At 37.2% G+C, this 25,606-nt stretch overlaps 1 protein-coding gene across 3 annotated transcripts in view; it reads right to left on the bottom strand.

Moving 5' to 3' along the window:
* FNIP1 (folliculin interacting protein 1) overlaps positions 1-25,606 on the bottom strand; it is a 150,019-nt gene that overhangs the window by 81,185 nt on the left and 43,228 nt on the right. For 2 of the 3 annotated variants that reach the window (XM_081827108.1, XM_081827110.1), the window contains exon 2: positions 6,997-7,123. In XM_081827108.1, coding sequence (XP_081683234.1) covers positions 6,997-7,123 — 127 coding nt within the window. Of the gene's footprint in view, positions 1-6,996; positions 7,124-20,746; positions 20,951-25,606 lie in introns of those variants that run through there. The other variant, XM_081827109.1, reaches the window with a different exon arrangement.

Below are 25,606 nucleotides of genomic sequence, written 5' to 3'. Positions count from 1 at the left end.
TGTTGCCATTAATTGATTTCTCCATTCTAGCCATTGTCTTCACCATTGCTAGCCTGAATTCCATCTCCGACATCTTGGTTATATCTGCATCCATTTGTAAATCTGCAGCATAAGTCATAATCTCTGAGTCTTTTCTATTTTGGGGACTCCTCCTCCTAGTCATTCTGTTGATGGGGGTGTTTGAGAGAATGTATAGGGTCCAAATTATTGACCAGAACCCAAGCAAGATGCACCTGTTTTCTTGGGACCTTAGGGTTGCTGGCCTCTTGTTTTCCCAGCCTGTCTTCTGCAAGAGGGGCCTGCCTCGCTGTTACTCAGGCAACCCTGTTTGGGCGGAGTTGCCCTGCACCCCTGTGGTGGGGGATGGGCTCAGTGGGAATCAGTCTTTGGGGCTTTTGTTCTCTGGCGCCTTTCCACGTCTCTTCCGGGAGTCAGAGCAGAAGAGACTGTTTCCAACTCTCTGCCTCAGAGCAGAGAGAGAACGCAGTCTGTTCTTCAGTGAGCTCTCCAGGCCACACCGTCTCCATTTCTGTCCGTGCTGCTATAAACTGCAGCGTCCTGCGTTGTGCGCCCCTCCGCAGCGCCCCCAGTCCTGCCTCCAGGTCGGGGCACGTCTCTGCCCTTTGTGCTTCTAAAACTGCCAGCAGCTCCCAGTTAGTGCGCACACACGCGACTCCGCCGCTCGGGGTTTCCACCCCAGGGGTTGCAGTTCACCGGCGCGACCCCGGCGCACCGGGTTTCCAGCTCGGAGGCTGCAGTTCGTGTGCGTGCGACTGTCAATCCGGGTTTCTGTCGGGGGGGAGGGGGGGGCTGCGGTTCGCGTGCGCGCGACCCCACCAGTCTGGTTTTCCACCCCGGGGGCTGCCCTAAAGTCCTTTCCCAACACTACCAGTCTGCGAGTCTGTGCCCCGTCCAGAGCACGCGAGGCTGTCACTCACCAGCAGTGTAGGATCCCCACGGCCAGGCACCCTCCCGCTGCCGTTTATCCTCCAATATCTGCCTGGGGAATCACGGTTCTCCGCTTCGGACCTCAAAACCAACCGCCTGCGATATTCTGTTTGTAGAGATCCAGATCTTCTTACATCTCAGGCTGGTTTCGTGGGTGCTCAGAGTGGTCTGGTAGATATCCAGCTCAATTCCGGGGACCAAGTGAAATAGGGTCCCCTACTCCTCTGCCATCTTTCCCCCCCTTCTTCCAACTTTAAAAGACAGAAAGCAAAACCACCCAAAAAACCCACCACCACCACCCTTCTTGAGTCTCCAGGTTCCAGCTCATCTCTCCCCTGGTAGATTGACTTAAACTAAGAGGAAGGACACAAGAAGTGACTTCAATATTTATATCAAAATAGAATGCTGATCTGCAAAGACAAAGGTGAAATGATTTACCTTTATCCAATAAACTGCTAATGTCTAAACTATCTCATCATTATGTACAGACTCAAAATATTGTGTAGAAAGTAAAAAATTATCATTTACATCACACAGTCCTTCTTTGCCTATATAACCCACATGATCTGATTTTCCAAGGGTATTGTAATAGTAAAGTGGATTTAAAAAATGACTTATAGATTCAAACAGCTTGCAATTTGGAGGAAACAATGAGTATTTTGATGTGATTCATAGTGTTCAAAAGGAACATATGAAATCTTCATGGAAGTATTTACAGGATTTTGATAATAAACTTCCTAACTATAACTAAAACTGATCAAAGTATGTCCTGAGTACTTATCACATGTTGAGGCAGTGTGGAATTTAGAAAACTAAGGTAACAGATGATTTTTTTACTTTGTCTTTTTTTCCAATTTAATAATGAAAGCACATAAAACTATGATATAGAAGTCTATGAAAGACTATGAACAAAGGATTATGAGAATTCTGATGGAGGAGAAAAGGAATAGAAAAATCAAAAAGGATTCATAAAATTCTGATAAAATGAACCTTGAAAGCAGATAAATCTTCATCTAGGGAGATGGCACACAGGAGGAGGACATATAAAAAAGTTAGACTGGAGGTATTCAAGACTGATTGCTAGTTACCAATGAATCTACAGGACAGTTGTTTTTTTTTTAAAGTAGTAGGCTTACAGGAAAATTTCAGAAGATTAAGGAATGAGTAGGTGGTATGATATTAGAGCCAGAAGACAGATTAATACTAAGACACAGAGAGACAGAGAAAAGACTGAGAGACATGGAGCAGACCAAGAAGAGAAATTAAGGAGAGACCAAGAGACAGAACAGACAGATAGCCTGAGAGATAGTGAAGCAGAGAGACTGAGAGACAGGAACAGATGCTGAGAAGGAAGAGTGAGAAGAACAAAGTCAGAGACAGGAAAAGACAAAAGAACACACACATGAAAGAGAAAGTAAAAGTATAATCATTTTGTTGGTATTGGGTAAAGAGGCTTTGTAAAGAAGGTCTATAGACAAAGGAAAAAAAAGCTAACTGAGAGGGAAAAAGGAAGACCTCATCAAGAAAGAAGACTAATGTGACTAATGAAGCATCATTCCAGAAAAGGTGGGGAGGGAGGGTTCAGGAAACAACATGAGTCAAGACTTACAAGGCTCTTTAAAATAAAAAGTAAGAATGCTGAGGGGCGCCTGGGTGGGTTAAGCGACTGCCTTTGCCTCAGGTCATGACCTCAGGGTCCTAGAACTGAGCCCCACATCAGGCTCCCTGATCAGCGGGGAGTCTGCTTATCCCTCTCCCTCTCTCTCTGCCCCTCCCCCCTTGCTCGTGCTCTCTCTCACACGCTATCTCTCCCTTTCTCTCTCTTAAATAAAATCTTTTTTAAAAAAAAATAAGAATGCGGGTGCCTGGGTGGCTCAGTTGGTTAAGCGACTGCCTTCGGCTCAGGTCATGATCCTGGAGTCCCTGGATCGAGTCCCGCATCGGGCTCCCTGCTTGGCGGAGAGTCTGCTTCTCCCTCTGACCCTAACCCCTCTCATATGCTCTCTCTCATTCTCTCTCTCTCAAATAAATAAATAAAATCTTTAAAAAAAAAAAAAAGTAAGAATGCTGAAAAAAAAACCACAATAAATAAGCATTAATCAAGATAAATAATAAAGGAAAGGTCATATGCTGCAATCCAATGGAACACTATCAACCAAAAAAAAAACCTCAATAAATATTTCCTAAAAAAAAAAATCAAAGCAATCAATATCAACCTTCAGCTTCGGCGTAGTTCTGCTGAGCTATCAGCAGTCTAAATGCAAAGAAGATACGCTTATCACATTTGCAGCCTTAGATTTCAACTGTCTGCTTAACCATCCACAAAGCCTTAGAGTTCAACTGTCTGCTTAACCATCCACAATTCTCTGATTGTGTGGCTATCTCATCACTCAGCTATTCAAAGTGAAGTGTTGGATTCACCAAACACTTCCTTCTCCCTTCTCCCCCATATCCAGCCATTCTTCAGATAGCAGCAAAAGTGATTTTTTTTCCCTATTGTCTTTTAAACTGAGATATAATTGACATATAACATTATATTAGTTTCAGGAGTACAACATAATGATTTGATGTTTTTATACACTGCAAAATGACCTCCACAATAAATCTAGTTAACATCCATCACTATACAGACTTAGAAATTTTTTCTTGTGATTATAACTTTTACTCTTTCAGCAACTTTCAAATATACAATACAGAATTTTAAATTATAATCATCATTCTGCACATTACATCCCCATGACTTATAACTGAGAGTTTGTACCTTTTGACACCTGTCACCCATGCTCATCTCCCACACTCTCCCTCTGGCATCCACCTATTGTCCATAAGCTATGACTTTAATTTTTTTTGTAATCCACATATAAGTCAGATCATAAAGTATTTATCTTTCTCTGACTTATTTCACTTAGCATAATGCCCTCAAGGTTTATCCATGTTGTCACAAATGGCAAGAGTTCCTTCTTTTTTTATGGCTGAAGTATATTCTGTTGTATATATACGCCACATTTTCTTTATCCATTCATCCACTGATGGAAACTGGTTGCTTTCATGTCTTGACTATTGTAAATAATGCTGCAATAAACATGAGGGTGAATTTATCTGTTTGAGTTAGTGTTTTCATTTTCTTTGCATAAATATCCAATAGTGGAAATGCTGTATCACATGGTAGTTCTATTTTTAATTTTTTGAAGATCCCCCCATACTGTTTCCCATAGTGACTGCACCAATTTACATTCCCATAAACCAGGCACAAGGGTTCCTTTTTCTCTACACCCTCAACAACACTTGTTATTTCTTGTCTTTTTAATAACAGCCATTCTGATAGGTGTTAGGTAATATCTCACTGTGGTTTTGATTGGCATTTCCCCAATGATTAGTGATGCTGAGCACCTTTTCATGTACTATTGGCCACTTGTATGTCTTATTTGGAAAAATGTCTATACAAATCTTCTGTCCATTTTTTAATTGCACTTGTTTGGGGTTTTTTGTTTTGTTTTGCTACTGAGGTGTTTTTTTTTTTTTAATTAATTTATTTACAAGAAAGAGAGAGAACAAGAGAGAGCATGAGCAGGTGTAGAGGCAGAGGGAGAAGCAGACTCCCCACTGAGCAGGGAGCGTGACACAGGGTTCCATCCCAGGATCCTGGGATCATGACCTGAGCCGAAGGCAGCTACTGAACCGACTGAGCCCCACCGCTCCCCCAAGTGCCCCTGCTATTGAGTTCTTTATATTTTTTGGATATTAACCCCTTATTGGATATATGCTTTGTAAGTATTTTCTCCCATCGATAGTTACTGCCCATGTTTTCTTCTAGGAATTTTATGCTTTCAGGTCTTATGTTCAAGTCTTTAATCCATTTGGAGTCAGTTTTTGTGTATGGTGTTAGATAGTGGTCTAATTTCATTCTTTTGTATGTGACTGTGTCCAGTTTTCCCAACATTTGTTGAAGAGACTATCCTTTCTCCATTATATATTCTTGGCTCCTTTGTCATAGAGTAACTGATCATATATGCATGGGTTTATTTCTGGGCTCTCTACCAAACTGATTTTTTGAAATGTAAACAAGATCCCTTCAGGGGCCTCCTTCTGTATTTAGGATATAATCTCAAACTTCTAACTCAGAAACTGATAAGGCTCTAAATTCTCTGACTCCTGCTCTCTCTCTCTCTCCAATTTCATCTCTAGCTACTTTACATACTACTTACATCAATCCAGCCAGACTGGTGTTCTTCTAGTTGTTTCAATTCACCAAGCTTCCAAGTCACTTTGTAGACTGCATTTGCAAGTCCTGCTACCAGGAATACTCATCCCCGATTCCATGAGATTCTTCAAATCTCAGCTTGAATTTCACTTCCTCAATGAGACTTTCCTTAATATCCCTACATACAAACTGATGAAAACTAGGTTCCTTCCTATGCAATCTCGTAAGCATTCTGTGTGTTTCATTCAAGCATTTAATCATTATTTGGTATTACTGGTGTACTTTTTTGTTCAATGTCTAACTCCCCTAGAAGAAGGGTACCTTATTGTAGGCACCAAGAGGACAGATATGGCTAAATCTCCAAGTGCCTTGTACTTGGAGATACTTATTTGTACAAGTAAATAACACTTTAAGAACATTCTGCAAAAAAGTATGTGAAGAATGGCTAAGAAATCTAAACAAAGCACCATCTCCAGAAAACTGAGCAATGTGTTAGTAATGAGAAGGGACATTATAAAACTTGACAATCAAAATAACTAAAAAATTAGTCAAGTTCCTATTATATACCACTGTAGTTGATGCTGAGGATGCAGTTATAAATATAACAATAGACTATGCCCAATATATCACAATTGTTTAAGAACACAAAACCTCAAATATAAACTCCTAAAGTCTCAAAAAACAAGTATATGTTTGCTTTAACAGACAATTCTATTGGTAGGAAAAGCTTTCCCAAAGTATTCTGTTTTCAGTTGTTTACCAAAATGTTAGTGAAAATTATTAATTTAGAGAAAGGGAGAAAACACTATTCCAAGCTTCAATTCCCAGAGTATATAGATCTAGGGGAATGAGTCTTTATGCCAGAAAATATAGTAACAGTAGCAGCAGCAAAGATAATGACAATCACCTAGGTTTTTGTGAAAGTTAGTAAAGGGAGTCTGGAGGTTCTGCAGGGGTAGCTCTCATGCCCTACTCATAGCTAATTGCAGACCCAACAGGAAAAGAAAGACTTGACCTTACAAGGACCTGACCTTGCATGTGCATACTACTCTACTACTCCAGCTGAGGAACAGACACTTTTTCATTTCACCCCCGGTACTGCCCTCCTCAGCAGCTCCATCTATGAGAAGCCATGACACTTCAAGCTCCTCAGTTTACCCCAGTGGACTTTTAGTTCCTACCAGCCTACCCTTTTTCTCCTTAAAAAAGCACATCTCTCCTTTGTTCTTTCCGACCTGTCTATGGTTTTGCCACAGCTTGTTTGTCCCGGATTGCAATTCTTTTTTATTCCCAAATAAACCCATCTTTGGCTGGTAAAATAACTGGCAGGTCTATTTTTAAGGTTAACATTTCCTTGGACAACCAAGTGAATGTCCATGTACTACTGCTAAACTAGTCATAATATATTTCAAAATATGACACTGAAAGTTAACAAAATAGATGCTCCTTTTACACTGTAGCAGGGGGACTAAGGGCTAGAGATTTAACTTGCTTTGCTCCTTCAGACAAATAATTTCATCTCTCCAGGTCACACTTTCCACAACTGTAAGATGGGAGGTTTGGGCCATATCCTCTATAAGGATCCCTATAGCTCTAGTCATATCTGACAATACAATTATGTAGGAAAATAAATATGAAACTATAATGCTCCCTGGTGCTAGAATGGTAGCAAATAAAGGAAGTGTTTTTCCTTTAAAATTTTTCAAAATCAAGGTTCTAAATTTTGTAAACATGATAAAGATGTTTTGTACTGACAAACAAAAGTGCCATAATTGAAATTTTACTCATTCTTTCTTGAATTAAAACATATGACATTAAATTTCAACTAAATCAATTACGATGCTCACCGATACTGATATGTCCTCATTTTTTCTCTTAACACTGGAGTCAAACAAGACATTTCTTCCTCGTCTTTCACAGTCTTGATATACAATCAGTCGAATTTGGCTTGGATCAAACTCTGGCAAAGGCCAACTTTAAAGAAAAAAAAGGTCCATTAGTTACTCTCATAAATATTCCACATAAATTCCTAGAAATAAAACCTATATAATAAAACCCTAAGTTGTATTATTGCTAAAGTATATAAAGAAGCACTTTTTATTAAATACCACCATTTAGGACTAAAAACTTATATAGCAATGACATTGTAGCTTAAAAAGTAAAATAAAAGTTGTAGCAAGTGCATACAATATAGTCAACCCATTTGAATCTAAAAATGGTTAACCTAATAAAAATATGTGACTATATTTAATACAATGAAAATACATATTGCTTCATGGCATGAATCCAGATGGCATAATATTAATCCATATTTTTAGAGTTTTATTTTGATTCTTTATATAGAAATGTAAAGACAGAAACAGTTTTCAGATTAAAGAATAGCAGTCAAGTACTTATAAAAGAAAAACAAAAAAAGTGATGAAGACCAAATGCAGTGGAAATTCTCATACAAAGCTGGTGTGAGTAAAAACTGGCTCACTCTTCTTAGAGAATAGTTTTTTTAAATCTATATAATAAATAGACAAAATCTAATATAACTGATTTTTAAGTTTTACCAGCAATTCCATTCCATTCCATTATATCGAATCTTCATAAAGGTACTGTCATGGAAAAATACAAATGGTTCCTCAAGAGTAGAATGGATAAACATATTATGGTATATTCAAACTACAAATATATATATTCAGACACAACAAATACAATGAATGAACTTCAACTACAGACAAAAACACAGACTGACCCTGAGCAAAAGAAATCAGACAATGACATACTCTCACACACACAATACACATACCTACCCAGAGTTGCTATATTTTTCCATTTATACAAGGTTTAAATCAGGTAACGTTTTAGGCAGAGAAACATATTTAGTTTTTAAAACTATAAGGAAAACAAAGGAAGTGATGGTTTCAAAAGTCTGGTGAGTAGTTACCTATCAAGATAAGGTTGGGAAGTGATGGTGGTATAACCAGGAGGGAACATAGCAGGTAGACTGGGGCACTGTGTTCTATTTTTAGTCTGGACAGTGCTTACTTCAATATTCACTTTAGAGTACCAAAAAAGCCACTGCATTTTTTTATGTACTTTTATATATGCATTCTTTGTCACAATTAAAAAAATTAATGAAGTGAGTAAGATAAGGGAGTAGAGAGAAAGAGAAAACAATGAACTATATGGTGGAGATACTAACTAGTGAGCTGAACACACTACAACTGATGGGACAGGTGTTAACACATAGGAGAACACCCATTCCTGGAGCTGTTTGTTGTTAGTTATGTCAGGCTAAATGGTCAATTCCTCACAATCCATCAGTTACAACTCTTGATTGGGTTCCTTCATCTCCTTAAGAGAACCTTAACCCTAACTTCATCAATGCATCTTAAGTGACCCATAATTGGCAATGTAAAACATCTTCATTCCAAATTCTTGACAGTAAATAGAATTTTAGTTTTCTCCTGTCTAATCCTTAGTAAATGCTTGTGTTAGGAACTGACTTACTAAACTGTAGTTTGCTGTTGTGTGAAGGAAAAAAACCCAACACACCAACATAGAAAGAAAATCAAGAAAGAGGTCTTATGGAAACTAGAAGATCATTTTAGAGAGGAAGAAATACCATGGCAGTCACTAAAAAGCATCCACTAGCTTCAGAAACAAAGAAATCATTGGTGACCATGGCAATGACACTTCTAAGGGATAAAAAGTACAACGAGTCAGATCGCAGAGGACTGAAGAACAGAGAAAATAGTGAATTTAAGACAAATGTCAAGGAAAGAAAGAAAAAGAATCATGGAGTGATAGCTATTTTGCTATTAAATAGGACACATCTGAACATATTTACATATTGATGACAAAGATTATGAAGGGGAAGGGAGATGGTGACTGACAAAACAAGGCCTCTGAAGAAGTGGAGTTGGATAGGTATAGAGTACAGGTCAAAGGATTAGTTTCAAAGAGAAGGAAGGATAATCCTTTCTAGGACTGGAAAGAAAGGAGGCAAAGATGGACATAGATACAGAAAGAACTGTAGATATTAAGGTAAAATGCTGAGAAAATTCATTCTAAGAACCCTATTTTCTTTGTAAAGTAGATGAAGAGAAATAAAGGAAAGGTTGTAAAATGTGGGAATAGCAGAGAGTAAAAAACAGAACAGTGATATGGGGAAAGAATACGATGACTAGGAAACATAAGGTTTCTGGGCAATGCTGGAAGTCTACAAGTTTAAGACTATGAATATGTACCTGCCACAAACTACACAGTTAGGTCATTTTCTCTAGCAAACACTCCTCTTCAATTTGGATCAGACTGAGCCAAGGTAAGGCTTTTGATAGGGAGATAGGACAAAAGCAAAGGGGAGCCTTGGAAATAGAGCAAAAGACAAAAAATAGCTGGAACGATGGAGAGGAGTATCTATGCTATTCAGATAAGAAAGTGAGGAGGGGGAAGCTAACAGATTAGAAGACAATGGAGGCAGGGGGGTCAAAGTGCTGAAATAACATGAACAGCTATGGTGGGGAGGCAGGGAGATAAGAAAAAGGAAACCACAATCATAGGGTAGAATACTAGACTTAAGATTTTAGAGGCAGAATAGTTCCTTCCTTCATTCATTTAATACAGATACGTGCCTACCATGTACGAAGCACTGGTTAGGGCAAGGTAAGTAAGAACCTGCTCTAGAAGCAAGAAATAGTAGTAGTAAAGAAATAAATAGACATGATAATTCCAGATAAGTAGCTGATGAAATAAAGAAATCTAAATAGGGAATCAATAAACTGTGACAGATGTGGTAGTAAGAGGATGGTGTGTGAGTCAGCAAGGTATATTCATTTTTATAAGTGACTATATGTACAAAACTTTCTGAAAAAAAGGAAAACTTAGGCTTTGCTGGATGTGAGGTATTCCATCAGACCTTCAACGAGTAGAGGCTGCCATCTCATTCATCCAACCCCCTGGGATCTCCAAGACACACAAAGAATAACAGCTAAATTCCTTTGCATAGATATAGAAATATTCACAATCCAGCCCTAATCTACCTTTCCAGACTTACCTCACATTACCCATAATATCAACACAGTGATCTTCTCAAAGGTGCAAAGACACACCAACAATTGCAGTTCCACGCCCTTGTGTAAGCTACTACTTCTACCTGAAATATCCTCAACCACCTTGGCAAAACTCCCATTCATTCTTAAAGATCTAGTTTAAATCTCACCTCCATGGAAGCCTTTACTAATTCTGCCAGCACTGCCAGCAGTTAGTTGCTGACTTCTGAGATTACACTTACTTTAGGTTATAAATCTAATAGTATTTTCCACACTGTACTTTATCTGTTTACATGCCAGTTTCCTCCAATAGAAAGAAAAGCTCCCTGTAGGCAAAGCTTACTCATCTTTGAATTCCTAGATGCGAGCACATTAAATAAGTAAAACTACATAACCCTATGTAAAGGTCAGCATTACAGGAACTAAATAAATTATTTCATAAGTACATAAATTGAATTATCATAGTCCACAATCTAAAAAAAATAAAACAAACTTTCTTTAAAAAGCTACAAAGGCATGTCCATCAACTGATGAGTAATTTTAAAAAGTGGTATAAAAATGTCATAGAGCCATAAAATGAATACTATACGGCTACGAAAAGGATACAAGCTACAGCATGGATGAACCCTGACAACATAACACTAAGTGAAAAAAGCCAGACACAAAAGACCACATTATCATATGACCCCATTTATATGACCTATCCAGAGTAAACAAATCCATTGTGACAGAACAGGAGGGGTCGGGGGAGTAGAGAGAGCATTTACAGCAAAATGTATGGAGTTTCTTCATAACAACTCCATTTCCATTTCATAGTTGAGAAAACTAAGGCAGGGAGAAATTAAGTAACCTGCCCAAAATAACACTGCTACCTACTAAAAATGGCAAAGTTGGGTTTAGATTCCAGATAGTATCTCTCTGGAGTCCAGGATTTTAACGATAATTCTGTACTATCAATTAAGCAGGAAATACTACCTAAACCTAACCATTCTCTTCCCTAAAAGAAGAAAACAGCATGTGTTGTAATTCTTAGTGATTCCAGCTCAGGAGTGTGCAGTGAAGCAACAAGCAGAGCTACAAAGGCAGGCTAGTACCAGATCAAAACTCAGAAGCATTTCACACAAACACAAAAGAACATCATCATTCAGGTAATGAGTAAACAAGGGTGTTAAACAACAGGTGACAAGATCATTTGTGCATTTTAGAAAATCACGTTGACAGAAACTTGGAGGAGTGACTAGAGTGGTTAGTCTAGAGGTAAGAATAATGTTATAAACTGAACCAAAGAACAGCAGTGAAGACAGAAAGAAAGAGACAGAGATAGGACCTGAGAGACTGTAGATGGGGAATGAGGGAAGCGGATGGCTGACTCTCACATTTCCAATCTGATGAAAATAAATACCATTAACCAAGGTGGAGAATACAGGGGGAAAGCAAATTTGAGATAAGGGCATTAACGGATTTAAAGGGCCTGAAACACAGCTTCAGAAAAAATGTCCAAAAGATTGATGAAAAAACGGTCTGGAGTGTAGGGAAAAAACTGAGAGTAGAGTTATAAACACTGAGTTATTGACACATAGTTGGCAGTAAAATCATTCGGGGAGAACATATTAATTGAAAAGAGAAAAGAAAGTGAAGGACCAATAAACTAGAATTTAGGACACAGCAGTATTTTAAGGACAGAGAGAAAAGAAAAAGAGAAACCAGGGAAGATCAGTAAAGACAGACCACTAGAAAGAAAAGAGAAAACCCATGGTAAAATGTTACTTCAAAAGTTAAGGAAGATTTAAAAAAAAAAAAAAAGCTAAGCAAGATGAAGATGAAGAAAGGAATACTGTGCAGTACCAAAGGCCAAAATTTATAAAGACTAAAAGTGTCCATGGGATTTGGCAATTTGGGGATCCTTGGTACTCTTGCAAGAACCATTTTAGTAGAGAAGTGGGGTGGGGGTACTCACATAGCAATGGCAAAGGCATGAAGGGAAAACAGCTGAGAGTAAAATAGTGCTATTTGGAAAGGCTTCCCTGTGAAATGGGGAGATAAAGGGATAATGTGACCATATAATTCACCAATTAAACTGCAGAGTTTTGGGGCGCCTGGGTGGCTCAGTTGGTTAAGCGACTGCCTCTGGCTCAGGTCATGATCCTGGAGTCCTGGGATCGAGTCCCGCATCGGGCTCCCTGCTCGGCAGGGAGTCTGCTTCTCCCTCTGACCCTCCTCCCTCTCATGCTCTCTGTCTCTTATTCTCTCTCTCGCAAATAAATAAAATCTTTAAAAAAAAAAAAATTGCAGAGTTTTGAAAGTAAAGGGGGACCCTAAACACACAGGAGCAAATTGAAATTTTCTTGGGCAACCAAGGTCTATGGTCACCCCAAACAGGTAGAAGAAGCTACAAGAGGCTCTTAAAGGAAAAAGAAAAACATATAGAGACAGATAGAAATATACAGATATATCTTTATACGTATTTTTATACATAAATATATTCTTTCATTTTATCTACCTATCTATCCAAAAAGGGTATATACTTAAATATACGTATTTCTAAACTGATGGGAAAGTATCAGAGAAACAGTCTAAAAGCAACCAGAGAGAAGTGTTGGACTAAGATCCCAGACAAGTTGGGACACCGTACTCTGAGTAAGGCTAATGAACTATGAAATGCACTTGCTGAGGCAGGAAAAAGAGGATCTACAAATGAAAACTACTGCAGCTAGGTTCTCAGGTTGGAGAGAAGAAAGAGCATTTACACTTGATCACTTCTGTTTTTTCTGAAAACTAGAAATCACGCATGTACCTAAGTATATATGAAATGTATGGCCTGAACTCAGGTATAGGTTGTGGAAGATAAAGTTCTGACATCATCAAAGAAAATGTGGAAAGGTGCTAACCTAAGGAAAGCATAAGCCAAAGTACTACCAAGCCAGCTGAGCTGAAAATCATAAATCTGATTTAGGACTAATTTTCTATACTATCACAAGGGAGCCTAGAGGCATAGAAGAGGCAAAAAACAGTGTATTTAATAGGAGATTTTCTGAGTAGCTGCAAAGGAAAAACAGGGGCAAGCCTGTTAAGAGTGATACAGAGGTCTGGACATATCAGCACAGGAAACAAGGGTAGGATGGAGGTGATAGGAGAAAAGGAAGGAAAACAAACAAACAACAGTAGTCTTAATGAAGCTAGAGAGCAAGTTTATACAAAAGATCAAAGGATATGAAGTTGTGGTCAGAATGGGAGGATCCCAGAAAGAGAAGAGAGTCAGCTCATAGTTAGACTCAAGGTCTAGTCAAGAACAGATCAAGATAGAGAGCAAGAAAAGGTACTGTGAAGCCAGAATGTTAGATGTGTGGGTTGCCCAAGATGATGGTACAAAGTAATCTGGAAAGAAACACTATCACCTAAGTGTCTAAGTTCTTGAAGAACACTAGAGAGCCATCTGGTAGAAGGTCAGCAGTGGATGCCAACAACAAATTAGAGCAAAGTGTGGTACTATGGCAAAGGCCTCAGAAAAGAAGAGGTTTTCATAAGAGGACAAGAACAGTCTCCAAGCAACAGTAGGGGTCAAGTTTCTACAGCCAGTGTTGGGTAGTGTGTGAAAAAAGAAGCATCCTGTACTGAAAGGGCAAAAGAAGGAATTATGGCCTGTGAGTGCAAAAAGGTGGAGAAATTGTGATGAAAGTGAAAACATAAGGAAGGAATTTGAAATGGTGCAGAGAAAAGGCAGCATAGGCATTATTAGATGGGGGAGGCAAGGTTGGAGACATGAAGAAGGCTCAAGACCTGCAGGGCTCAGACTGTCGGATATGCCTTAATAAGAACAGAGATAGAAGTAACATAGCTTTATATTTAAACAGAAATCTTGTTTGAAGTTGATTTGGTTTGACAAGAGAAGGTCTTACAGTCATTCACAGTTAAAAAAGGAAGGAAGGAAAAGAAAAAGTCAAAAGTTATTTGGGAAGAGATCTGTGCTTCTGAAGAGTATGTCCCTGAAATGGAGGGGGGTTACTGATAAAGCTTTTGATTCCCTTTATCTTATCATGAAAAAGAGTGGCAAATCCTGAAATTTAGAGACACACTGAATTGAAATTGAAATTGAATAAATAGATCTGTTACCAAAATGTTGCATGACAAATTAACTGTTTGAAATATACTAGGAGGCGCGCCTGGGTGGCTCAGTAGGTTAAGCGCCTACCTTTGGCTCAGGTCATTACGTCGAGGTCCTGGGATCCAGCACAGCAGGGAGTCTGCTTGTTCCTCTCCCTCTGCCCCTCCCCCTGCTTGTGTTCTGTCTCTCTCTCAAATAAATTAAATTAAAAACAGAAATATACAAGGAGAACATGATGTTAAACAACAAGAATAACCCCAAAGTGACTCCTTTAACAGACAATTTTAAATGGTAATAGTTTTATTTATTCATTTTTCAAATGAAAGAAGTGAAATAAAAGCAAAAATCACCTGCCGAAAGTCACTGTTCTGGTTAGGCTGGCTGGTCGTGCCCCTTCCTTTCACTCCCATCTCTATCATCCACTGGTATTCACTTCCACTCAGCAGGCAAACAGAATGGCATAATCCTTTATTATACCAAAACCTAATCTTCTATATCTAATCCACCATGCTTTCTACTTCATCCAGTTGCCTCTTTTTGTCAAAATTTAACTGAAGACATAACTAAGCCAAATCATTAACAGTGGTAAGCATACCATCACCATTCACAAAAATTATCTATATACTACAGCAAAACTTCCCTTAGTATTAAGCTACTGTGTTCAGCTTATTATTTTAAACATTAGTAAGAAAACTACTCAGTGATGAACCAGAAACTATTTTAAAACTCTACACAGATGTTATTTATAGTTTATGTCAGCTTATCTGCTCTGCATGTTTTTTATCTGACACCTTTAAAGAATGCTAATAGAAAATAAACATACTAGAAAAGACACTTCCCTTAACTCACTGACATTGCAGCTCAGAAGACCATGTAAATTCCTGTAACGCATTACTGGCTGTTAAATTAGAGCTAAATCATGCATTCTCGACAGCAAGATGGCTTCCAAAGAGGGTGAGGGGGAAAGGAGACAAAACAATATTAGATATTACAATGGGTGTGGCCAAAAGCAAATAACAAGTATATCTATGGTATTAAAATTCCATTGGGTGTGGTGGCAATTAAGGAAAAAGATGTCTAAAAAAGGCTCCTTAGGGGTATGAAAATGTAAAAAAAAAAAAAGTTGCGAAGCACCAGGCTCAATGTTAGTTTGTATCTCAACACATTTAATGATTGTCACACTTAAATGTAATACCTAAATAATTCACCTTTTTTTTTTTTCCTGTTTGACCAATTCTTTTGCCCCAACAATTGCATTTCATGGACTTGTAGATAAATACCAACAAGTCTCTTCTCTTCCTCTACTCCTACTTTCAACTGATCATCTAGACATTTTCACTTCTTAGCATCAAAGGGCCTGAGACAATCTGTTACTGTATACTTACCAAATATGAAGATTTTAAGTTTATTTATTCAATAATTATTTGCAATGTCTACTATGTACCTGCTACTATGTTAGTTATTTTTTCTTGAGCCTTACCCATCAATGTTGTCTCACTGAAATGGAAGCATGCAAGGTGATACAAACTAACCCTGGGAAACAATAAAAATCTTATGCTCCTGCAAGAAATGGAGAGAGGGGGCAGCCAAGTTTCAAAACCTATACATGCAGAATGTCGCCAGTACTAGAAAACACTCTGAGTTCGGTTAAAAAAAAAAAGAATTATTGTAGAAGAAAGTGAAGAATGAATGAAGGAAAGGCAGGAGAGAGAGAAGAATGCTACATTAGGCTACAAGAGATAAACAAAGCTTTCTCAACATAACAACATGCCAAGAAGTGGTCACCATCAGAACCCCAAAGCATAATAGCCAAAAGCACCATATTCAATTGGAGAAATATATTCTGTACATGGCGAAAGTGATCTGAGTATTTTAAAAACCTGTAGAAAGACTGTGCTTTAGAGAAATCTGCTGCTAACTAGTCAATGTTTAATGACATAACATCCACCATTCCCTTTAAAACACAGTGACCAGGAAAGAACTGGCAAATGAATGCATATTTAGGTCTTAAGCTAAAAATAAAATGTTACAACATATACAATTTTTAAAATTCCTCACTTCAATTAACTTCTATTAGTCTGGAAGTCCTAAATGTATCAGACAAGAGAACATCTTAATTTCCTTTTGATATATTTACTGTGCATTTAAAAAAATAATGGTGAACACATATGGGCTGTATCAGCAATTCCCAATAATTTCTAATAAAAGGACACCTTTTTAATATTTAAAAAAATTTGGTATCCAGTAACAGAAAATATGACTGAAGGCTATGAATTCAATACAGTATTAATCAAAAGAACATCTATATTTAGGAAAAACAGAACTATATATTCATCAATTATTTACTCAGTTTATATGTTTTTATAAAGTCAAGGACCTAATTCAATAACACTACTACAACTCAGGGGTTGAAAGACCTAAAGTAAGAAAATATACAAAATTAGATGGACCTAATTCAATAACTCTACTACAACTCAGGGGTTCAAAGACCTAATGTTAAGGATATATACAAAATTAGATAAATCATATATAGAACATTATGGGAACCATAAAATAACTGTGAAAATTACATTGTACTAAGTTTTTAAAGTATGGAATATAATTAAGATAAAATACAGATCACTATTCAGAGTATCACTGCATTTCTGCTAGGAGTCACACATTAAAGAATTGCTTAAAATAAATTTTCTTTAGCAAGCAAGATCATCAGTGACAGGGTGACGTTACTGTACCAATTTTGCTTTAAAAGAATCCAAACTGATTTTGTAAATAGTGAAAATTCCTCCCAGATTGACAACTTGTTAAATTTAGTTTATATTTTGTTTTAGTTTTTCATGTTTCATGTTTCAGTAGTAGTATCTTACTACTATAAGGAGAAGCTGAGAGAGATAACAAATATAATGGAACTTTAATTTCCTGAACAAGTGAGTGTATGAAGTACCATTTTAATTTAGGAAGCTTATATGTTTCCTTTTTTTTAATTCCAATATACTTAACATACAGCGTTATATTAGTTTCTGGTGTACAATATAGTAATTCAACAATTCCATATATTACCCCAGGGCTCATCACAAGTGCACTCCTTAATGCCCATTACCCATTTCACCAAGAAGCTATATGTTTCTAATAATTTCTCTCTCTAAGGAATTAAAATTTTCTACCCTGACCGAAAAATAATCCTATGATTTGTTAATCTCAGTTCCAAAAAATGAGTTATCAGTTTAGGTCTTTTCCTATCCGAAAAGTCTTGATTTTTACATAAGCTGTTTATATCCAATTATTTTTCTCCAACTACATCTTAATAAACTAAATACTATAATAACACTAGATAACCTTTAGTCTGTATATTTTTAGTCATACTGAATTCAATTATACCCAGAATACTGATGAAATCCTAATGACTAATTTACATTTTAATGACAAGTATAATCAGCTCCTTGGCTGTAGGATTATTACCATGATTTAATCAAATTAGATTTTTCCTATAAAAAAACAATATAAAGTAAAAATATAAACTGTTACGGACATTAAAGATCCCAAAATCCATTTATACTTATCCCCTAACCTAACATGTATAAAGTCATATGCACCAAGTTAAAACTTTACAAAAGTGTTTCAAAGAAATTAATAATCTACCACATGAATTCTTGAAATGGAACCTCAGCAAGAGTATCTATACCATGAGGGGATACCACATATCACATCTACTGTCATAGTTGCTGTATTTTTCAGCATCACATACACATAATTGAAATACACCTGACCTATGTGGTTTTTAACTTGCTGACATTAATTCTATATACCTAAGAACTTAAGAAACTGCAGTGGAACCCTAGAAGAATGTTAAAATGAATTAAAACAATTCAAAGGGCCAGTATCCAAGTTGTTCAACTGGGTTACATGATCAAAAAAAAAAATATTTTTTAAACTCCACAGTAGGATTTATTTAAAATATAAAAACAATGTACCCTAGTCTAAATTCACTGCTAATTCAAGATTATTTAATTCAAGTCATAAATGACTTATTGGGACACATAGTTAAGATGTTCACAGAGTATCAAAAACGTTACCAGAAAAATTCAGGCCCTTGTCATTAAAATTAAAGAATAACATTAACTATAACAATAATTAGATTATGATCAACAAACTAAAACAATGTCAATGGGGTGCCTGGGTGGCTCAGTCGTTAAGTGTCTGCCTTCGGCTCAGGTCATGATCCCAGGGTCCTGGGATCGAGCCCCACATCGGGCTCCCTGCTTGGCGGGAAGCCTGCTTCTCCCTCTCACACTCCCCCTGCTTGTGTTCCCTCTCTCGCTGTCTCTCTCTCTGTCAAATAAATAAATTTAAAAAATCTTAAAAAATAAATAAATAAATAAAAATAAAACAATGTCAAGTTTTTAATTTAAATTTTACTTATAAATATGCATATGAGATACAAACACAAGAGCCCACTGCTTTCCAAATATCTGTAGTAAGTGTTCCTACGTAAACACAAGAAAGAAGAGCAGTGAATGACAGAAACAAAACAAGACACATACATATACCAATGACTAATACAGAGTATTTACAAATTCTATGTTTAAAATAATGATCACCACCTGCTTAAAACTTTCTCAAGAAGTCCATCTAATTAAATTTATCATAATTTCACAATTTTAAACTGCTTTTCATAAAATAAGTATAATCTAAAAATCTCACCATATAAATTTTTGCTTCAGATATTGTAGCAAACTTATCACCAACTTTGTAAGTAGATTTGGGCTGATTCTGGTGTTAACAACATGTGAAAACAACATCTTGAGTTAAAATGTACATTAGTGGCATCTCTAATTTCTCTTACGCAGTTCCACTTTTCAAAATCCCTAAAAACTCCAGTTACGCACAACTGCCAACTCAGGTTAATAATAGCAATGAACCATATTCATCTGAAACCACGAGACTGTCAGGTGACATACCAAGAAGTCTGAATTTAACTCAAATAAAAGCTTCTACATGCTGCAATGAAAAAGGCTTAATCCTAGCAACAGAACCATGGGAGACTAAGAGCCTTTGGGAAATTACTGTCCATGACAAAATCTATTTTTGCAAAAGGCTCCGTCTATTCAGTCCTACCATTTCACAAGTAGAATCCTATTCTTTAGTTTCACTGAAGACTCTGGAATCTTTACAGAAGCAAATTACGACTACATTTCAATTCCGTTATGTCTTCTACTATAAATATATGATTAAAGAAAATCAACCTAAGTATTGTGTAAACTAAGTACTGCCCTGGCAGCTGCTGCAGACTAGGAATGCCAATTTTTTTTTTTTAAGGGCACTTTAACTCAACAATGGCTGGTGTGCACAGAGGCAACCATGGCTACATTCCAGCAATTCAACAATTCCCATCTATAAGGAACTTAGGCTCATCTAAAACAGAAGAGCTCCTTTCTCAACTTCGCGGTGTCCCAACTCTGCCATTTCAGACAAGTACACACACACATTCTTGGAAGCCACAGCAAGCTTGTATTCTACCCAGATGACAAGCAACTGGAAAAGCAAGCCCTGATGATCACAGGACCCACAGCGGTCATAAGTAAACTGGCTCACTAATCTGAACTCTATTGAACTCACAAAGACAAGTCTAGAACAAAATACGACCTTTGAACTTATAAAGTTTATATTTATGTTATATAAATATATTAATTTAAAATATAAAAATAAAAATATATTTATTTATATACTTCAATAAAACTACCACGTCACATTACTTGGTTGGTTCTAAAACAGAGACATTTCAACTTGCTTTAAAAACCCAGTCTTTCACTGGGTTTGTATTTTAACACGTATCAGCATGTTCTTCCAGAAAAAGCGAAGAGTGCATCAGTGTATTATGCTGATATGACTACTGCAGTAACAGAAATGCCTTAATACAATGGGCTATTAATCCACAACCTAATGGACAATATGCTAAGACCAAGAATCATTCCCCACACCCAACATGAGAGAAACAAAAAAATGGGCTCTGAATCAGCCTAACTTAGATTTAAATCTCAACTCTGCTACATACAGACTGAATGTGATCTCAGAAAAATGCCTTAACTTCTCTAGTCCCCAGATTCCTCATCTGTAAGATAGGACTATCTCTATGATTAGTATAGGCACTGTGTTTTATCTCTTTAACACTTAAAACAGTGTGTCACACATATCTAGAGTTCAATAAACATTTGGTGAATGACTGACATGCAGCTGGAATTACCTGTCTCTTACAAGTACATTGCCTTCTTGTCCCAGTTTTAAAAACTGTAACTTTTCTTTATTTTAACTGTCATACTTAATAATTAATTCTAATAATCCTGGTACTTGTTGAGATATATAAATATCTGCCACACTAGCAATTTCTCCACAATTCATTAGGCAGAAACTTTTAAAATCTTTCATCTGTGGGGGCATGAGATATATGGGTAATCTCTATACCTTCTGCTCAATTTTGTTGGGAACCTAAAGCACAGCATAACGTATAAAGATACTGAGGGGTTCCTGTGTGGCTCAGTCAGTTATGCATCTGACTCTCGATCTTAGCTTAGATCTTGATCTCAAGGACATGAGTTCAAGCCCTGCATCACGCTCCAAGCTGGGCGTGGATCCTACTTTAAAAAAAAAAAAAAAGATGTCAAATCACTGTGTTGTACACCTGAAACTAATACAACATTGTGTCAACTACTCAAATGAAAATAAAATCTAATAAAAAATAAATAACCTATCTTTGATTGTTTAAGTTAGAAAGCCTGCATACAGACACAAAAGTAAATTGAATGATTTCACAAGGTCGATCTAAGCTTTCAGAGCTCACTCATGATAGGCCTCTGATGCAAATGTGGGTTTATTATAATCACATATAAGCTGTTTACTTCAGCATTAAATGTATTAAAGGGGAGAAAACTAGAAGACAGAGCTGTATACAAAGATCTCCATGGTAATTACTACATGAAGAAAAACAAGGTTCAAAACAGTATGTACACCATCAGAGTGAGTACTATAATATTCTCATACGTACATCAAAGTAAAATAAGATAAAGTAAGATAAATAAGAAACTTAATACAAAGATACGCAAATAATGTTCTAAGAAGTGACCCCTAGGAAATAAAACTAGGAACTGGAGAAAGGAAGGGAGACACTTTCCAATTACATTCCTTACCTCTAGTTTTGTACCAAAACTTCACATTCATTTCAATAAGCACTTCTTTGACTCCCCAGGTTCTGGATCCCCTCTCAGAGTCCAAGGAATACAAAACACCTTCATGAGCATCATAATCTTACAGCAGGACATGATCTGTCTTTCCACTGAAGAACTAGCCAGAGAAAAGCTTGATAGCCACTAGCTCAAAAACCAGCAAAGTGCTACAGTTAAGAAAAAAATGGAGGAAAAAAGGAAGTGTTCCAAAAAAGGAAAGCCAGCAGGTGAATCAACTAAGTTTATTTCTCTAATGTCAACCTACTAAAGTATTTTCACCCAGATGCTTAAACCAAAAATCTAGAAGTCACCAAGTCCGATTTATTATACCACCAAAATGTCTTATGTCAGACCACCAGCATTACCACGCTGCCATCACCCTAGTGTGGGCTACCGTATTTAACCACTTAAATTAGTCTCCCAATCTCTCCTTCTGCTCCCCTCCAATTTACTCTCCACAAGGTAGCCAAAGAGGGAAAATCTCCATAGTATATTTCTCTCTCTTCCCCCCAATAAAATGCCCTAAACTACCACCGAAGATCCCCTATCCTGGTGCTTAACAGAGTACTGTTGTAATTACGTGTTTACTGTCTCCATTTTTATTGGACCATAAGCCGTGTGAGGATGGGACCATACTTCTCTCCCACACAGGTCTATTCCAGTGTCTAGCATTATGGATGACATTTAATAGCTTGTTAGTAAGTCAAAACTAGTTTTTGCAGGAACTCTGATGACACTTCTTGAGATCAGTTTAATAGTAACAAAACATTACACAGGATTTTAGTGGCTTTTTTTATGAGAATGAAATAAAAACATCCTTTCTAGTGCCTACTTCTTCATTCTTACTCTGAGTACATAGTTATTTCAGGGGGTAATGCATTCACTATTCCCCCCCCCAACTTTTTATCCTCAAAAAAGGAGAATAATCATTGTAAACCTAATATAAACAGACTATATTCTCTTTTCCTCCCAAGATCACACTGAGAAGGAAGGGGTAGAAGTCATAAATAATAGAGAAATTTTATGGGAAGCTATGAGAATATTTAACTTTATATATATCCCCCTTTTTCCTTTAATTTTCTTTCTTAGTGCTGATCCAATTTTAATGTGTAAATCTTTTAAAAAGAGTATTTAAGGGGCGCCTGGGTGGCTCAGTTGGTTGGGCGACTGCCTTCAGCTCAGGTCGTGATCCTGGAGTCCCGGGATCGAGTCCCACATCGGGCTCCCTGCTCAGCGGGGGGTCTGCTTCTCCCTCTGATCCTCTTCCCTCTCGTGCTCTCTGTCTCTCATTCTCTCTCTCTCAAATAAATAAATAAAATCTTTAAAAAAAATAAAAAGAGTATTTAAAATATTTGTAACTCATAGAACCTGGCCTCCAATGGACTTCAGGATGTCTGGACACCATTTAAATTCCGGAAATCTCTATTTGCTCATCCACAAAATGGCTAATAAAATTTCTCTCCTCCACCAACCACAATCATAGAGCTGTTGGGAAAATCAAATAAAATAAGACACATGAAAACAATCTACAAACTATTACTTTTGGCTCTGTCTACTTGGGGACAGGGCATTCATTCTACAAGAAATCAAGAAAACTAGCATGAATAAAGCCAGAGAACAGTGTGTAGAAAAAAGTTAATATGGCAGGCCTAAGACTGCTATCCTTAGGAAGGCATGCGTACAACATTAGCCTAGGCTGGCATCTGTGAACTTGACTGGTAAACAGTTCCCAACACTGATATGAAACGTCCTCTCACTGGTAAGTGAAGCTTACTATAACTAACCTGTACAATGTGATTTACGCTGAATACCTGCTTTTCTTCTGGGAGTCTGGATTTTGGTCCATGCTAGTCAGAGGTACCTCCATGCCCAGTCCTGAATAAAAACCTTGGGCACTACCTGACCATCCCCAGTAATAGTACACAATGGCTGGAGGATTTAAACACATCCTGTGTGACACCACTGGAAAAGAGCACTTGCAAGTCTGCACCGGGTTTCCTCTGGATCTTGTTCCTTGGGCCTTTTCCTTTTCTGATTTTACAAATTTTGTATCTTTCCACTGTAATAAATTTGAGTTCTGAGTATGACCATATGCTAACTTCTGTGAGTTCTTCCACTAAATCACCAAACCTGGGGGTGGTCTTGTGTCACCCCAACACAACAAAAAAAATGTATTCAAAGAATAAGTAGTATGTCTGTCTGCCTGGAAAGGGGATAAAGCTTGCAGTACAAAAACAAAATAGTCCTACTTTACCCAGTATCATTTAAAACAAAATTTAAAAAATATTTCTGGTCAGTTATGCAATAAACGTTTTTGCCCTACCTTATCGCTCTAGTTATACAAACCCTCAACTAGTTCGAGTGCACGTGCCTTGTGGCTGAGTGAGACTGTCTGTAGCTGGGCACTTCAATGTTCTCTTTACCACTACCTACATTTTCCCAGATTCCATACCTTTTATCTTGGCTATTTTCCAATCCTGAATCCCCACCCCCACCAGATTCCCCACCATAAATTTGCTTTCTCAACTAAAGATCCTAAAGATTTATCTCAACTAAAGATCTCAACTAAAGATTTATCTCTTACTCATTATGTAGTAAATGTTCCACATTTAGTACTATCATTTTTATCAGACACCATTAAGAATTTATCATTATATCCCAAAATCCACAGCCATTCAAATTGAAAACTAAACTAAGACTGTGGTTAAGACTACCAACTGTTCCCTGCAGTTTGCTTTCTTCCTTCCTTTTAATAACAAAACTACCAGAGTTTTCTGGGGTACATGGCTACCTAGCTAGAGACTTATTTCCCAGTTTCCCTTGCATCTGTAAGTGTGGTCATACTACTATATTCAAGTTAATGAACTATAACAGGAACTGATATGTGCAATTTCTAGGTCATCCCCTGAAATACAAAATGCTTTTCCTTCTCTCCTTACCCCTTTCCTGATAGCTAGGAAATAGCAATAACTAGCACAGTCTCTTTGGACTCAGGAAGGGAAGCCACATGTTAAAGATGGCAGAGCTGTCCTAGCTGACCTACCAGTTTGGAACACTAGAAGATCTCATGCAACTACACTGTTTACCTGCCAAGAACTCCTACCAACTTTTTTTTTAATGTAAGAGAGAAAAAGTTTTATCTTATTTTACTGTATCTTGCAGTCCCTGTTACAAAGTTTAGCTTGTATCCTGATACATAGCTACACCAGTATGGGTTTGAGTCTCACTTCTTAGGCAAACTGTTTTCCCTTTCTAAGGTCAAAATCCATAGAAGACCACCTTCACCTTGGAATTTATCATTGGTATACACTGTCCTCTGACTTTTGTCAAGCCAGACTTTTTTTTTTCCTTTTAGAGGGCGAGAGAGCACAAGCAGGGGGAGTGGCAGGCAGAGGGAGCGGGAGAAGCGGGCTCCCCACAGAGTAGGGAGCCAGACGTCTGACTCAATCCCAGAACCCTGGGATCATGACCTGAGCCAGAGGCAGATGCTTAACCGACTGAGCCACCCAGGCGCCCCCAAACCAGACTTTTTAATAACAGTGCAATGCATAATGCAATACAACTATGTTATATTTGAGGAGCATAAACTTACAGAGTAAGCTTCATATTCATAACCATGCATTAAAAATGAAACAGTCTTAGGATGCTTAATATAAACTTAAAAATCCTAAACACATAAATTCAAATAAATACACTTTATGGGAAGCAGTACAGCACAGTCATTAAGTGATTTTAAAAGCAGAGAACAAAGTACAAAATCCCAGTTCTGTAATTTATTTATTGCTGTATTGGTAAATATTACAATTATCAATGTAAATAACAATACTTATTTCATACAACTGTAACGATTTAGAGGAGCTTAATTTAGTATAAAGCATTTGGCACAATTCCTGAGATACTGTAAATATACAATAAAAGGAAGCTATTATTAACTGCTAAATCTACATTTTACTCACTGAAAACACCCACATTAGAGACCTATTTTATACTAGGCACAAGACTAAGCATAAGATAGAAAAATATACATATTTATTCTATGCTACAGAAATACTAACACTGCAAATATATTATTATTATAAATAAAAGTGAAATAAAACGCTTT

The sequence above is a fragment of the Leptonychotes weddellii genome, chromosome 7 (assembly GCF_054177405.1).
Source record: "Leptonychotes weddellii isolate Sample4059 chromosome 7, ASM5417740v2, whole genome shotgun sequence".
Taxonomy (NCBI): domain Eukaryota; kingdom Metazoa; phylum Chordata; class Mammalia; order Carnivora; family Phocidae; genus Leptonychotes; species Leptonychotes weddellii.
The sequence above is the reverse complement of the archived record's forward strand: the minus strand, read 5'-3'. Positions and strand labels throughout refer to the sequence as shown.